Below are 14,250 nucleotides of genomic sequence, written 5' to 3' on the forward strand. Positions count from 1 at the left end.
GCCGTGGAGCGAAGGCAGATTGTGGAGCATTGGGGGGCCTGGACCATGGAGCAATGGCAGGTTGTGGAGCATTGGGGAGCCTGGGCCGGGGAGCAATGTCAGATTGTGGAGCATTGGGGGGGCCTGGGCCGTGGAGCAATGGCAGATTGTGGAGCATTGGGGGGCCAGGACGTGGAGCAATGGCAGACTGTGGTGCATTGGGGGGGCCTGGGCCGTGAAGCAATGGCAGATTTTGGAGCATTGGGGGGCCTGGGCCGTGGAGCAAAGGCAGATTGTGGAGCATTGGGGGGCCTGGACCGTGGAGCAATGGCAGATTGTGGAGCATTGGGGAGCCTGGGGCGTGGAGCAATGGCAGACTGTGGAGCATTGGGGGGGCCGGGACCGTGGAGCAATGGCAGGCTGTGGAGCAGATTGGGGAGCCTGAGCCGTGGAGCAATGGCAGACTGTGGAGCATTGGGGGGGCCTAGACTGTGAAGCAATGGCAGACTGTGGAGCATTGGGGGGGCCTGGACCGTGGAGCAATGGCAGACTGTGGAGCATTCGGGGGCCTAGGCAGTGGAGCAATGGCAGACTATGGAGCATTGGGGGGCCTAGACCGTGGAGCAATAGCAAACTGTGGAGAATTGGGGGGCCTGGGCCGTGGAGCAGTGGCAGACTGTGGTGCATTTGGGGGCCTGGAACGTGAAGCAATGGCAGACTGTGGTGCATTTGGGGGCCTGGGCCGTGGAGCAGTGGCAGACTGTGGTGCATTTGGGGGCCAGGACGTGGAGCAATGGCAGACTGTGGTGCATTGGGGGGCCTGGACCGTGGAGCAATGGAAGATTGTGGTGCATTGGGGAGCCAGGACGTGGAGCAAAGGCAGACTGTGGTGCATTGGGTGGCCTGGGCCGTGTAGCAATGGCAGACTGTGGTGCATTGGAGGGCCAGGACAATGGAGCAATGGCAGACTGTGGGGCATTGGGGGGCCTGGGCCGTGGAGCAATGGCAGATTGGGGAGCATTGGGGAGCCTGGGCCGTGGAACAATGGCAGACTGTGGAGCATTGGGGGGGGGGCCTGGACCGTGAAGCAATGGCAGACTGTGGTGCATTGGGGGGCCTGGGCCGTGGAGCAATGGCAGATTGTGGAGCATTGGGGGGCCTGGGCCGTGGAGCAAAGGCAGATTGTGGAGCATTGGGGGGCCTGGACCGTGGAGCAATGGCAGATTGTGGAGCATTGGGGGGGCCTGGGCCGTGGAGCAATGGCAGATTGTGGAGCATTGGGGGGGCCTGGGCCGTGGAGCGATGGCAGATTGTGAAGCATTGGGGGGGCCAGGACGTGGAGCAATGGCAGACTGCGGTGCATTGGGGGGGCCTGGGCCGTGGAGCGATGGCAGATTGTGGAGCATTGGGGGGCCTGGGCCGTGGAGCGAAGGCAGATTGTGGAGCATTGGGGGGCCTGGAACGTGGAGCAATGGCAGATTGTGGAGCATTGGGGAGCCTGGGCCGGGGAGCGATGGCAGATTGTGGAGCATTGGGGGGCCAGGACGTGGAGCAATGGCAGACTGTGGTGCATGGGGGGGGGGCCTGGGCCTTGAAGCAATGGCAGATTTTGGAGCATTGTGGGGCCTGGGCCGTGGAGCAAAGGCAGATTGTGGAGCATTGGGGGGCCTGGACCATGGAGCAATGGCAGACTGTGGAGCATTCGGGGGCCTAGGCAGTGGAGCAATGGCAGACTATGGAGCATTGGGGGGCATAGACCGTGGAGCAATAGCAAACTGTGGGGCCTAGGCCGTGGAGCAGTGGCAGACTGTGGTGCATTTGGGGGCCTGGAACGTGAAGCAATGGCAGACTGTGGTGCATTTGGGGGCCTGGGCCGTGGAGCAGTGGCAGACTGTGGTGCATTTGGGGGCCTTGGCCATGGAGCAATGGCAGACTGTGGTGCATTGGGTGACCTGGGCCATGGAGCAATGGCAGACTGTGGAGCATTGGGGGGGCCTGGGCCGTGGAGCAATGGCAGATTGTGGAGCATTGGGGGGGCCTGGGCCGTGGAGCGATGGCAGATTGTGAAGCATTGGGGGGGCCAGGACGTGGAGCAATGGCAGACTGCGGTGCATTGGGGGGGCCTGGGCCGTGGAGCGATGGCAGATTGTGGAGCATTGGGGGGCCTGGGCCGTGGAGCGAAGGCAGATTGTGGAGCATTGGGGGGCCTGGAACGTGGAGCAATGGCAGATTGTGGAGCATTGGGGAGCCTGGGCCGGGGAGCGATGGCAGATTGTGGAGCATTGGGGGGCCAGGACGTGGAGCAATGGCAGACTGTGGTGCATGGGGGGGGGGGCCTGGGCCTTGAAGCAATGGCAGATTTTGGAGCATTGTGGGGCCTGGGCCGTGGAGCAAAGGCAGATTGTGGAGCATTGGGGGGCCTGGACCATGGAGCAATGGCAGACTGTGGAGCATTCGGGGGCCTAGGCAGTGGAGCAATGGCAGACTATGGAGCATTGGGGGGCATAGACCGTGGAGCAATAGCAAACTGTGGGGCCTAGGCCGTGGAGCAGTGGCAGACTGTGGTGCATTTGGGGGCCTGGAACGTGAAGCAATGGCAGACTGTGGTGCATTTGGGGGCCTGGGCCGTGGAGCAGTGGCAGACTGTGGTGCATTTGGGGGCCTTGGCCATGGAGCAATGGCAGACTGTGGTGCATTGGGTGACCTGGGCCATGGAGCAATGGCAGACTGTGGAGCATTGGGGGGGCCTGGGCCGTGGAGCAGTGGCAGACTGTGGTGCATTTGGGGGCCTTGGCCATGGAGCAATGGCAGACTGTGGTGCATTGGGTGACCTGGGCCATGGAGCAATGGCAGACTGTGGAGTATTGGGGGGGCCTGGGCCGTGGAGCAATGCCAGATTGTGGAGCATTGGAGGGGGCCTGGGCCGTGGAGCGAAGGCAGATTGTGGAGCATTGGGGGGCCTGGACCATGGAGCAATGGCAGGTTGTGGAGCATTGGGGAGCCTGGGCCGTGGAGCAATGGCAGATTGTGGAGCATTGGGGGGGCCTGGGCCGTGGAGCAATGGCAGATTGTGGAGCATTGGGGGGCCAGGACGTGGAGCAATGGCAGACTGTGGTGCATTGGGGGGGTCTAGACTGTGAAGCAATGGTAGACTGTGGAGCATTGGGGGGGCCTGGGCCGTGGAGCAATGGCAGATTGTGGAGCATTGGGGGGCCAGGACGTGGAGCAATGGCAGACTGTGGTGCATTGGGGGGGCCTAGACTGTGAAGCAATGGTAGACTGTGGAGCATGGGGGGGCCTGGACCGTGGAGCAATGGCAGACTGTGGAGCATTCGGGGGCCTAGGCAGTGGAGCAATAGCAGACTATGGAGCATTGGGGGGCCTAGACCGTGGAGCAATAGCAGACTGTGCAGCATTGGGGGGTCAGGGCCGTGGAGCAATGGCAGACTGTGGAGCATTGGGGGGCCTGGGCCGTGGAGCAATGGCAGACTGTGGAGCATTGGGGGGCCTGGGCCGTGGAGCAATGGCAGGCCAAGGCAGGCAGAGTTTACACAGTGGACACCGCCGCCTCGTCTCTGTAGCGGTCGTCTCTAGGGGAGCTGCAGCAGTCGTCAGCTTAGTTGAATTCACACTGAATTTCCGCTGGAGCTTGGTTACTACTTGTAAGCTAGATTTTTTAGTGCAAATAGCCAGGCTGTATGAGTCTGACAAATTAAATTTAAACTTAAAATAAACGGAAGATTTTCAAGGCTGTTTTGACCTTGGAAGAGCAATGGTGTGTGTAGTGTAAATAGCCTTTGCCAAAAGGACAGGTGTAAACAGAGACTTATTTAATTTCATCTGTTGTAATCTGCCGGTCATATGAACATGAATCTTGTAGCCAGACATCTAGAGCTTCATAGTGGACATTTACATAAAGACACAGAGGAGGAGTCTGAGAATCTGACAGATATATAAAGAGTGTTTGTGTCAGACTGAACAACACAAACGGTGAGTTACTGTTTTATTCTTCATTCACCTCAGAGAACATTCAGACATTTATACAGTTTTCAGAATATAATCAAAATGTGAAAATTCTGTATGAAAATGTTTCTGTCATTTTCGTCTAGATAAATCAGACCTCTGCTGTGATCTACTGAGGAGAGACTGAGAAGATGGCAGTAAGTTAATCAACAACTCTACATTTCAGTGTGTTTTCATGTTCATCTCTTTCTCTCCGTCTCGTGTAGTTGATGGTGTTCTTGGCGGTTATTCTCTCTGTTGTTCTGGTGAGCGGGTGCAGTCAGGATGGAGACATGCTGGCCGACTGTTCTGACCTTTATAAAGCAGGACAAAAGCTCAGTGGGATTTACACCATCTATCCAGCAGGAGACGTTCCTGTCTGGGTTTACTGTCACATGGTCTCAGATGGGAAAGATGAAGACAATGGAGGATGGACGGTACGAATGTGACTTTAGATCATCAAACACACATCAGGACATACATTATGAATCATATATTCTACATAAACCCATCACAGGTGTTTCAGAGGAGAATGGACGGCAGTGTGAATTTCTATCGGCCGTGGAAAGAGTACAAGAGAGGATTCGGGAATGTGGAGAGCGAATACTGGCTGGGTAAGATCCCACAGCATGTGTCCGTTTGTGTGGATGATCATGTGTTTGGTTGAACATGTTCTTCGTGTGTGTGTGTGTGTGTGTGTGTGTGTGTGTGTGTGTGTGTGTGTGTGTGTGTGTGTGTGTGTGTGTGTGTGTGTGTGTGTGTGTGTGTGTGTGTGTGAACAGGGCTGGAGAACATGTATCAGCTGACACGTAACAGAAAGTACATGCTGAGAGTGGATCTGGAGGACTTTGAAGGAAGGAAGGGTTTTGCTCTGTACTCGTCCTTCTCTGTGGATTGTGAAACTGACGGGTATAAACTGGATGTTTCAGGGTTCAAGGATGGAGGAGCAGGTAGGACACTTTCATTCACATACATTTGAAAAAAATTAAATCACACTCATTTGAGTAAATGTGCACCTGATATCATCAATGATGTTCCTCCTCTCTGCAGGCGACTCTCTGACCTTCCATAATGGACAGAAGTTCACCACCTTTGACAAAGACCAAGACACCTATGAAAATAACTGTGCCAAACTGTATCTTGGGGCATTTTGGTACGCAACCTGTCACCAAGCAAACCCCAACGGTGTGTATTTATGGGGAGAAGATCCCACCATTTTTGCCATTGGAGATGTTTGGTACACCTGGAAGAATTACGCTGTCAGTATGAAAACCATCAGGATGAAGATCAGACGTGTGTCTTAGACATTTGAAGAAACATTACAGTGTTTCTCAGAAAGAAAATACATTAAGGTTAAAGGGTTTCCTTGTCTCCGTTAACTGTGTAGCTTAGTAAATCATGTAAAAATATTGTACTGAATATTGTCTGATGATTTGTGCACTCGCATCAATTATTTTCTTCTTTGTTTTGGGTCACTTCTTTAAATTTAAACTGAAACGAATCAACAATAAACTTCAATAAACTCATGCAACAAACACGTGTCAATGTAGATTTGTTTATAATACAGTATGTGTTTGATTGTGTGTGTGTGTGTGTGTATTGCAGCTGCACGATTTAGCAATTTAGGTTGCTTATTTAGAAACCACGCAATAATGCACAAGGATATGGACAGTGCTTAGTTTGTAAATGAATAATTGTCAGATCCAAAACAACAATTCAAAGGCTATGATCGTCACTGTCTATACAATTTAAGTTTTCCCGGAACATACAATAGTAACGAAATGGTGTTGGCACAACTTAAAAGAGCATCATTCACAAGTTTCAGCACGGCCCTAACTGAAGCCTAGTGTATTAGTCTGTCACATTTATAGCTACAGACTTTACTTGCGGACATGAAAAATGAAAGTTTACTTAAAAAAAAAAAAAAACTTTTAGCCAATATTAACATATTTCTATTAGAATTCGTCAGGTATATACATTCTCTCCAAAATTTCTGCTGCTTACTACGTGCAAAACAATAAGCAGTAAACACCAACCAATGAGAGTGATTTTAAACTTGATTGGTAAAAAATATATATGTTGAGGGCCAATAGCAAAACATAACCTCCAAATACATCTGCATAAACCCGCGCTCACTCTGCCTCTCTCACATGCACACACTGTCACCAAGTAATGGACTAGTTAATGCCGGATCATTTAAAAAGAAATACCGTAATGCAAAAATCCAAAATCTGACATTTTCCAGAACAGGATCTGGCTCAAATTAAGCACTGGATATGGAGTAAAAGAATGTTTACTTATCTTAGATGTTGAATTTCATAGGAATTCTGAAAGTGTGCAGCAAACTCTTTCTGAAAGCAAACCTCAAACTGTTACAGCAATCACTGGCCAATAATTTGAATGCTGAGCAGCGAGCTCATTGGCTGCTGATGCAACAGAAACCAATCAGCAGTGCCATGTAGAGCACAATGTGATTGCTAGCAGATTGAGTTAAGGACCTATAAGCTTGTTCCATCAGAAGCTTCATGACAGAACATTATATATACTTGAAAGACAAACAGAATCTCAGATACTTTGATCTCCTGAGATATGAACACCACAAACACATACTGCCATTTGTCTCCACACCCCACAGAGTTAAGTTGCGGGAAAGCTTCTTTCCCTCCTGTCCTTCCTTCATATTTGTTCCTTCTCCCCCACTTCCTTGCCTTTACACATCCTTCTCTTCACTCAGTTCATTTAGAAAGTTTATATAAAATGTATAATGTTCTATGTCAATGCAAGTGAATTAACAGTCATGTTTTAAAATGTCTCAGTGCGACTGGTACAATGGTCTCGTCTCCACAGAAGTAAACCAAAAGGTAATAAGGGTTAAGAGTTTAGAGAGACGTTACAGATTTGCGCAAAACGTTTGCAATATTTTCTAAATGTCAATAAAAAAAATATTTAGAAATGACGGTGTTTCCATTAACTGATTTTATGCGATGTTATCCATTAACCGATGTGAAAATATATAAAAGCTAAATAGAAATGTGTTCACAAAATAAAAACTAAACTACATTACTATACTATAAAACTATACATTTTTGATGTCAGTGTTTATTGAACATCTCCCTCTAGTGGCGCACGTCATCATCACATTCTCAAGTAACGCAACAAGCGTGTTAAAGGGACAGTTCACCTAAAATTAACATTCTATCATCATGATGTCGTTCCAGGTGTGAATGACTTTGTGTTCCACAGGTGTTATTTCTGTGGAACATAACATAAGATACTTTGACATCGGAATCATTAATATCTATTGCAGTCACTGTTTAAAGTTAAAGAATAAATAACACACTTGTTGGCCGCGTCGTTTCTTGAGATTTGCCCTGATAAAACAGTCATTCTAACACATTCCTATGCAGACAAAATGATTTTCAATGCTGGAGATTATTAAAGATTTTCGAAGTCATTCTGACTTGCATGATTTATTCTTTTCACAGTTAAGGGAGAAAGCATAAATATTCTGATTTTCCATGTACGGTTAACAATATCAGACATTTGCACCTGGAAACACTGATGTTTCTAAGACACATGTTTGATCTTCATGCTGATGGATTTCATATTGACAGAGTAACTGTTCTTCCAGGTGTACCAAAAAATTCCAATGGCGTTATGAGTATCATCATTTTCCCACAGATACACAGCGTTGGGGTTTGTATAGGTACAGTCTTTATGCCAAAATGCCCCGAGACGTATTTTGGCACAGTTCTTTTCATAGACATCTTGATCTTTGTCAAAGGTTGAGAACTTCTGATTATTATTGTAGGTCAAAGAGTCGCCTGCACAGAGGAAGAGCATCATTAACAGGATTAACAATATATAAAAGAGTTCAGTTTCTACTTAGTCAGATAGGTTTCACAATAAACAAGGGTTTTTGTATGCTATCAGAACAACATGTCCGACATCTCACACTACCTTCTAAAAGTGGAATTATTCTACACTGTAAATAAAATAGGTGTATAAAGAAAATAAATGCATGGCAGCACAGTGTGCCAAACGTGTATCATTAATGGAAATGATTTAAATAAAATAATTTAGACTGCAACAGGAAAAAAACAAGCTGACCATAAACTACAATAACACTCTTATTGAGAATTAACAGAGGTTTAGATGTTGATGATTTATTGCTTCGTTTAACATTACCATTATGGTGATCAGTTTTAGGTTTAGATTTTACTCTTGACCCTTGACTTTTTAACATTAGCTTTTCTTTCGTTGTTGTAACCGTATGTTTTACAAAGAATATTAACTCAATGAGGATGAATGAAAGTGTCCTACCTGCTCCTCCATCAGTGAATCCTGAAACTTGTAGTTTATATCCAGCACATTCACAACCCACAGAGAAGGACGAGTACAGAGCAAAACCCTTCCTTCCTTCAAAGTCCTCCAGATCCACTCTCAGCATGTACTTTCTGTTACGTGTCAGCTGGTACATGTTCTCCAGCCCTGTTCACACACACACACACACACACACACACACACACACACACACACACACACACACACACACACACACACACACACACGAAGAACATGTTCAACCAAACACATGATCATCCACACAAACGGACACACGCTGTGAGATCTTACCCAGCCAGTATTCGCTCTCCACATTCCCGAATCCTCTCTTGTACTCTTTCCACGGCCGATAGAAATTCACACTGCCGTCCATTCTCCTCTGAAACACCTGTGATGGGTTTATATAGAATATATGATTCATAATGTATGTTCTGATGTGTGTTTGATGATCTAAAGTCACATTCGTACCGTCCATCCTCCGTTGTCTTCATCTTTCCCATCTGAGACCATGTGACAGTAAACCCAGACAGGAACGTCTCCTGCTGGATAGATGGTGTAAATCCCACTGACTGTTTCTCCTGAGTTGTAGACGTCAGAACAGTCGAATGACATGAATTTACAGTCACTGCTCAATACAACAGGGAGAAGAACCGCCAAAAAAAGCATCATCTACAAGAGAGAGGGGGAAAGAGTTAAGCAAACATGTTTGTAGATTTAAAAATCATGCTTTCCCCATTATTGTTGAATCACGGAAGCTACACCAGTTACTTTTGCCAAGAGATTTCTATTTATTATGTATCAAGGCTACATGAGAGGAGGTCTTCATTCCAGATTTCTCTGTTCCCCATTTCTCTATCCTCTCACCCCATCATCTCTATGTTTCTCTGAGGTGGTACAGTAAGATTGAGCTTATATACATCACAGAGAGCCTTACACTTCCTTGTAAGGTAGAAAAACATGTTGCTTATGTTTAAAAATGGATACCTCATGCGTTCACATGGTACAATCCACTATTCCTCTGTGTATACATTAGTGGTACATTTGCATCAGTTGAAACGTGCCTTTCCTTGTAAAGATCATACCAACTGTACACATCTGAATTATCATCATCAGTGAACATCTCTGCTCAGTGAACGTTGCATACCTCTAAGCAAAATATATAACTCATCCCAGATCTCTCATCAGCACACATGTACAACATACTCTGACTTGACAAATACATTATGAAATTATTCCGAAAATGAATAAAGAAAAATAATAATAAAAAATAACATTAAACAGTATTTTTTTGTCCTCAATGTTCCACAATTTATAATGATGAAATCAAAGTGAAATTATTAAATATAAATCGGGACTTTAGATTAATTGATAGAATAAAAGAAGCAGATTAACTTACTTCCATCTTCTGAATCTCTACTCAGTAGTTCACAGATATAGATTTGTTTAATCTAGAAAGAAATATAAATTTATTATGTTTTTCCCCCAATTTTTTTTATACATGTCTGAATGTTCTGTGAGGTAAATGAAGAATAAAACAGTGACTCACCGTTTGTGTTGTTCAGTCTGACACAAACACTCTTTATATATCTGTCAGATTCTCAGACTCCTCCTCTGTGTCTTTATGTAAATGTCCACTATGAAGCTCTAGATCAAGGGTCTAAAACACGTCACCCGTGGCCTGATTGGAGGTAGCTCGCCAAGACGTACTGTTAATCTAATCAGAGTGAGCTAATATGTTTTCCACCCCCTCCAATGTAAAGTTTGACATATCGGCCGTGTGGTTATTATTTTTTATTTATTTATGAACATGCAAATGTAATTACAATATAACAGAAAACAAAACAAATCGGGACGTTAAAGTTTCAATCAAGATGGATTAAGCAAAGTTAGTAGGAGTCTCACGGAGGCACAGTATGCAGCGTAGGTTTCGTTCTGTGTGAAAACATGACGGAAGGCAGATTGCTAAGAGAATTTTTTTTTAAAGAATGTATGAATTAATTAATTATTTGAATGTGTCTTGTTACAGTGTGTTTGGCAGATAGAATACTATTATTTAGCTTAAATCAAGCTTTTTTTTGTGTGTGTCTATACCAAATGTGCACTCTAAACAAAAATGGTGCTAAATAGCACTAAAAGTGGTTTATTGGTTTGTAATCATAGGGGAACCACTTTAAGTGCCATATAGCACCTATCTTTAAAGGTGCTATCCAGCACCTTTGTCAAATGATGCTATGTAGAACCATAAGAGGTGCCATATAGCACCTTGGTTGTTTATAATTGCTTCAACAAAAATGGTGCTCATCAGTACCCAACAGTGGTTCTTTGGCTCGTAATAATAGGGGAACCTCTTTTTGAACTATATGGCACTTAATTTTCTTTGAGGAATGCGGCGCTCGCGCTCGCTCACGTGCACCTGACATGCACAGTGCACACTAATCGGCGCGTACGTTTTTATTTAATTATATATTTATTTATTATGATGTTTGTTTGTTTTTTTACTTTCAAAATGACAGAATTCAACAACAAGTTCTTGACACATTTTCAAATTGTGTAAGTATAAATTTAAACACGTTTTTAAACATAACTTCTCTCGTCACTCATTTGTTTAGCCTAATTATTTGACTAGGCCTACACAAATAACAAAAAGCAGTTAATATATGAATATAGCTTTTTATTGAAGTTTGTGACATACTTCACATCCACACACATTTTTTCTGTGGTCAAAAAGTCTTGTGTGGGGGCCCTAGAATATATATAGGCGGGACTTGTATTCAGGAAAATCACTATATTTTAATGTCGTTTTTCTAATCCTATCACCAACTAAACTAAGAGACTAAGAGAGCCTTTAAATAACTGTAGGTGCTTAACAGGTTTTTTGTATGGTAATGGTGCCATATAGCACCTTAACCACCCCAAAGAACTGCTAAAGAACCGCTGAAGAACCAAACTGGGCTTAACAGGTTTTTTAAATGGTTCTTTTTAGTGTGTGTCTATACCATGTGCAGACTCAAGGCTGAGGTGCATCTATACTATTAGGGCTGTAACTAACAATTATTTTTGAGGATTGATTAATCTATCAGTTATTTTTTATGATTAGTTGATTAATCTATGGATTATTTTTAGGATGTATCTATTTATTGTTTTGTGATCAATCAATTCAATATTTTAGTTAACCTTCTAATAAATAATAATCATAACTTTTGCCATTAATCTTTCAACATTTTATTAAAAAAAATGTCTCATTAAATACTTTACAAATTATAAAGCTTAACAAAATAGTGGCAAGAATTAACAGACATCTATCAGTAATACAAATGTCCATGATGGCTGCATTCACAGTCACTGTTTGGGATCGACATCATTTGCTTACAGGCCTGAGTCTTGAAATGTGTTGTTCATTCGGCAGAAGAAAGTGTCTTAAAGTTTCAAATGAATGAACAGCTGAAGTCACAAACTCATTCAGGTATCCATAGCGTCAATATAAAAGATTTATAAAGTTTTATCATATATGACAGCTTATTAATCATTGAAAACCTAAAGCTAAAATAGGTGATCTTCACATATTTTGTGTTTTTTGACTGTACAATTCTAAAACAATGTGCTATCTTCAATGTGCTTTCAAAGTGAAAGTCTTTATTTTTTCCCCAGAAAAAATTGGCTATAAATGTAATTACTATGTGGTGAGTTTGTGAATAGAATTTAAATAGACAAATAATGAATAGATTTTAATTTTAATTAAAAACACGAACGAAATAATCTAACACTTCAATGCTGAAAAAGTCCTTTTTGTGGCACTAGTATGGAAGTAAAATAATGCCAAATGTTTTTGAAATAAAAAAGCCTGTTGAATTTCACTACTTGCAAAAATGCATTGCATTAACCATGCTTGCATTTTAATGCATTATATGTTTAGGGCTTGCATTTTTATGGGCTGAAACTCAACATGGTTGAATATTTAAGATGTGAATATTTCAGTTCAAAACATTTCAAATACATTTTCATTGATAGAAATTCAATAATTCATATTCACTTTTCATAGTTCACTTCCCAAATTTTCAAACTGTTTAAAAAACCTATAATATTCAACAGGCAATTTTCGGTCCATTTTATTTCGCTTTACAAATTTGCTTCCACAAATTCAGTGGTTCAAATTCGACAGTAAATTCAGTGGTTTAAATGAAAAAGCAGTAGATTACCGAGCATACTCTCCATCTGCTGTAGTCGACCTTGCCAGCAGGTGGTGCAAGCGCGACGCGTGTTGTTGACGAAGACCAGAGCAACAGTTAGAGCAAGCCATTCATTCATAAAAACTGATTTATAGAAATGTAAGTGTATTTGTGATTATTTTGAGGGCTGTTTTTATGTTTAATTCAGTGTCTTCATGGTCCCTGTGTAGCCTACATGCATCTTTCTCTACCGTGAACGAGATTATAATGTTATTCCCCCGATGCTGATCAAATGTTCCATTTGAGGTAGACATATATTTCTCTTGGTTGTTTAGTTGCCTTAACTCTATATCGCGGCGATGTGCTGCAGTACTATGGTTTCCCTCAATACTTAAGGATTGCTGGACATATAAAACACTTAACATAGCTTAATGGACTAATACAGTGATATAAAAGACCAAACTCACACCTTATTGAGAAGGCTGTACTATATGGCTATAGGCAAACATCCCGTTCTCCACAAAAGTTGCTGTAGTGCAAACGGTTGAAGAGTAACACGAATACAGCTTTAGACGTGTCTGCGACGACACACCCAGTTTAAAAGAGATAAATTAAAGAGTCCAATCAAGACGCGATTTCATCCATCAAATAATCTATACAACCAACAACTAAAAGCTTCGCAACTGAGTGCATAGAGTATGTTTGAGCTACGCATCTCACAGTTTGCATTTACTGCAGCTCCAGTGAATCTGCAGATGAGCGCAAATCATTTCTCTGTCTCTGTGAGCAAACTAAACCCATCATGATTTTCCAATTCAGTGTGGCTCTCACATCATATGACATGCCAGACAAAGAGTTTTCCAGTGCGGTTCCATTCATTAAGTGCGGATGTGTCGAGAATGTGAGTTCTGAAATGTGTGGGCATCAGTTTGGTTAGATTATGCGGTTGTCATGCTTTAAAAAAAACTAAATGCTGTATGAATGTAACCATTTTGAGTGGCATTGCCATTAGGGTTGGTTACCAAAACAGGGCACCGATATGGAACCGGTACCCAAGTAACCATTATGCAACCGGACCGAATCGAAACGCAGATTTCGGTACCTCATCTCGGTGCCACTTAAATGCCTCAGCTGATGGTTGAAATATTTGCCCTCTGGTTCTCCGAAACGGACGCAAGCATCATCACTGCATGTGATTGCTAGTTAACTTTGACGCGTACGATCATTCACACTGGTGTGATTAGAACGTTCAGATCGCGTGATCATCAACTTCTAAATTCAAATCTGCGTTCGCGCGTTGGCTGGCGCTGAGCCAGAGACAGACGTGCTCAGCGCTGTCATATTATATCACAACTATTCAGTGTTTTCAACCATACAAGCTTTATTTTAGGTTTCAAACATTTAAATACACATAACTACTAGCAAAAACAACATTTAGTAAAATACACACTGATGTCTATGGAAGCGGCAATAACAATCCTTTCGATTATAAATTGATGACGTGTTTAGATACACATTGTGTAGCAACTATAAAACTGACTCTATTCTTCTCACACTTCACCAGCCACTTTAATGTATTTCAGGAGAAGTGGATGAATTGACGTGTTGTAGCCTGGCAAGATACAATTCTCTGAACTGCGGTGCGTATTAGCGCCCATTGTGCGTTATAGATCAACTAACATGAATCATGATCATTATAAAGGTATTTTAAATGACAAAACACATTTCACTTACATGTATTTAAGAATAAAAACATCAA

General features: G+C 43.4%; 2 protein-coding genes across 2 annotated transcripts; one reads left to right on the plus strand and one right to left on the minus strand.

Annotated features, from left to right (window-relative positions):
• Nucleotides 1-3,999: 3,999 nt before the first annotated feature.
• Nucleotides 4,000-5,328, plus strand: LOC309495456 (microfibril-associated glycoprotein 4-like). The gene is made up of 5 exons (XM_082165255.1): nucleotides 4,000-4,139; nucleotides 4,209-4,418; nucleotides 4,499-4,595; nucleotides 4,764-4,931; nucleotides 5,032-5,328. The coding sequence occupies exons 1-5, from the start codon at nucleotides 4,134-4,136 to the stop codon at nucleotides 5,283-5,285; spliced, it is 735 nt and encodes a 244-aa protein (XP_082021381.1). The 5' UTR covers nucleotides 4,000-4,133; the 3' UTR covers nucleotides 5,286-5,328.
• Nucleotides 5,329-7,424: 2,096 nt separating this feature from the next.
• Nucleotides 7,425-9,859, minus strand: LOC309495460 (microfibril-associated glycoprotein 4-like). The gene is made up of 5 exons (XM_082165259.1): nucleotides 9,722-9,859; nucleotides 8,794-8,994; nucleotides 8,617-8,713; nucleotides 8,305-8,472; nucleotides 7,425-7,805 (listed from the first exon to the last, which is right to left on the minus strand). Exons 1-5 carry the CDS (start codon nucleotides 9,725-9,727, stop codon nucleotides 7,549-7,551), a joined length of 729 nt encoding a protein of 242 aa, XP_082021385.1. The 5' UTR covers nucleotides 9,728-9,859; the 3' UTR covers nucleotides 7,425-7,548.
• Between the last annotated feature and the right edge of the window lie 4,391 nt (nucleotides 9,860-14,250).

This window comes from Leuciscus leuciscus, assembly GCF_965113295.1.
Source record: "Leuciscus leuciscus genome assembly, chromosome: 3".
In the NCBI taxonomy this organism is placed as follows: domain Eukaryota; kingdom Metazoa; phylum Chordata; class Actinopteri; order Cypriniformes; family Leuciscidae; genus Leuciscus; species Leuciscus leuciscus.

What these genes read in the sequence shown, in the direction of transcription:
- LOC309495456 (XM_082165255.1), top strand. An exon ending in AAGACAATGGAGGATGGACG is followed by an intron (nt 4,419 to 4,498) that starts GTACGAATGTGA and finishes AACCCATCACAG; the next exon opens with GTGTTTCAGAGGAGAATGGA. An exon ending in GGAGAGCGAATACTGGCTGG is followed by an intron (nt 4,596 to 4,763) that starts GTAAGATCCCAC and finishes GTGTGTGAACAG; the next exon opens with GGCTGGAGAACATGTATCAG.
- LOC309495460 (XM_082165259.1), bottom strand. An exon ending in GGAGAGCGAATACTGGCTGG is followed by an intron (nt 8,473 to 8,616) that starts GTAAGATCTCAC and finishes GTGTGTGAACAG; the next exon opens with GGCTGGAGAACATGTACCAG. An exon ending in ATTCACTGATGGAGGAGCAG is followed by an intron (nt 7,806 to 8,304) that starts GTAGGACACTTT and finishes TCCTCTGTGCAG; the next exon opens with GCGACTCTTTGACCTACAAT.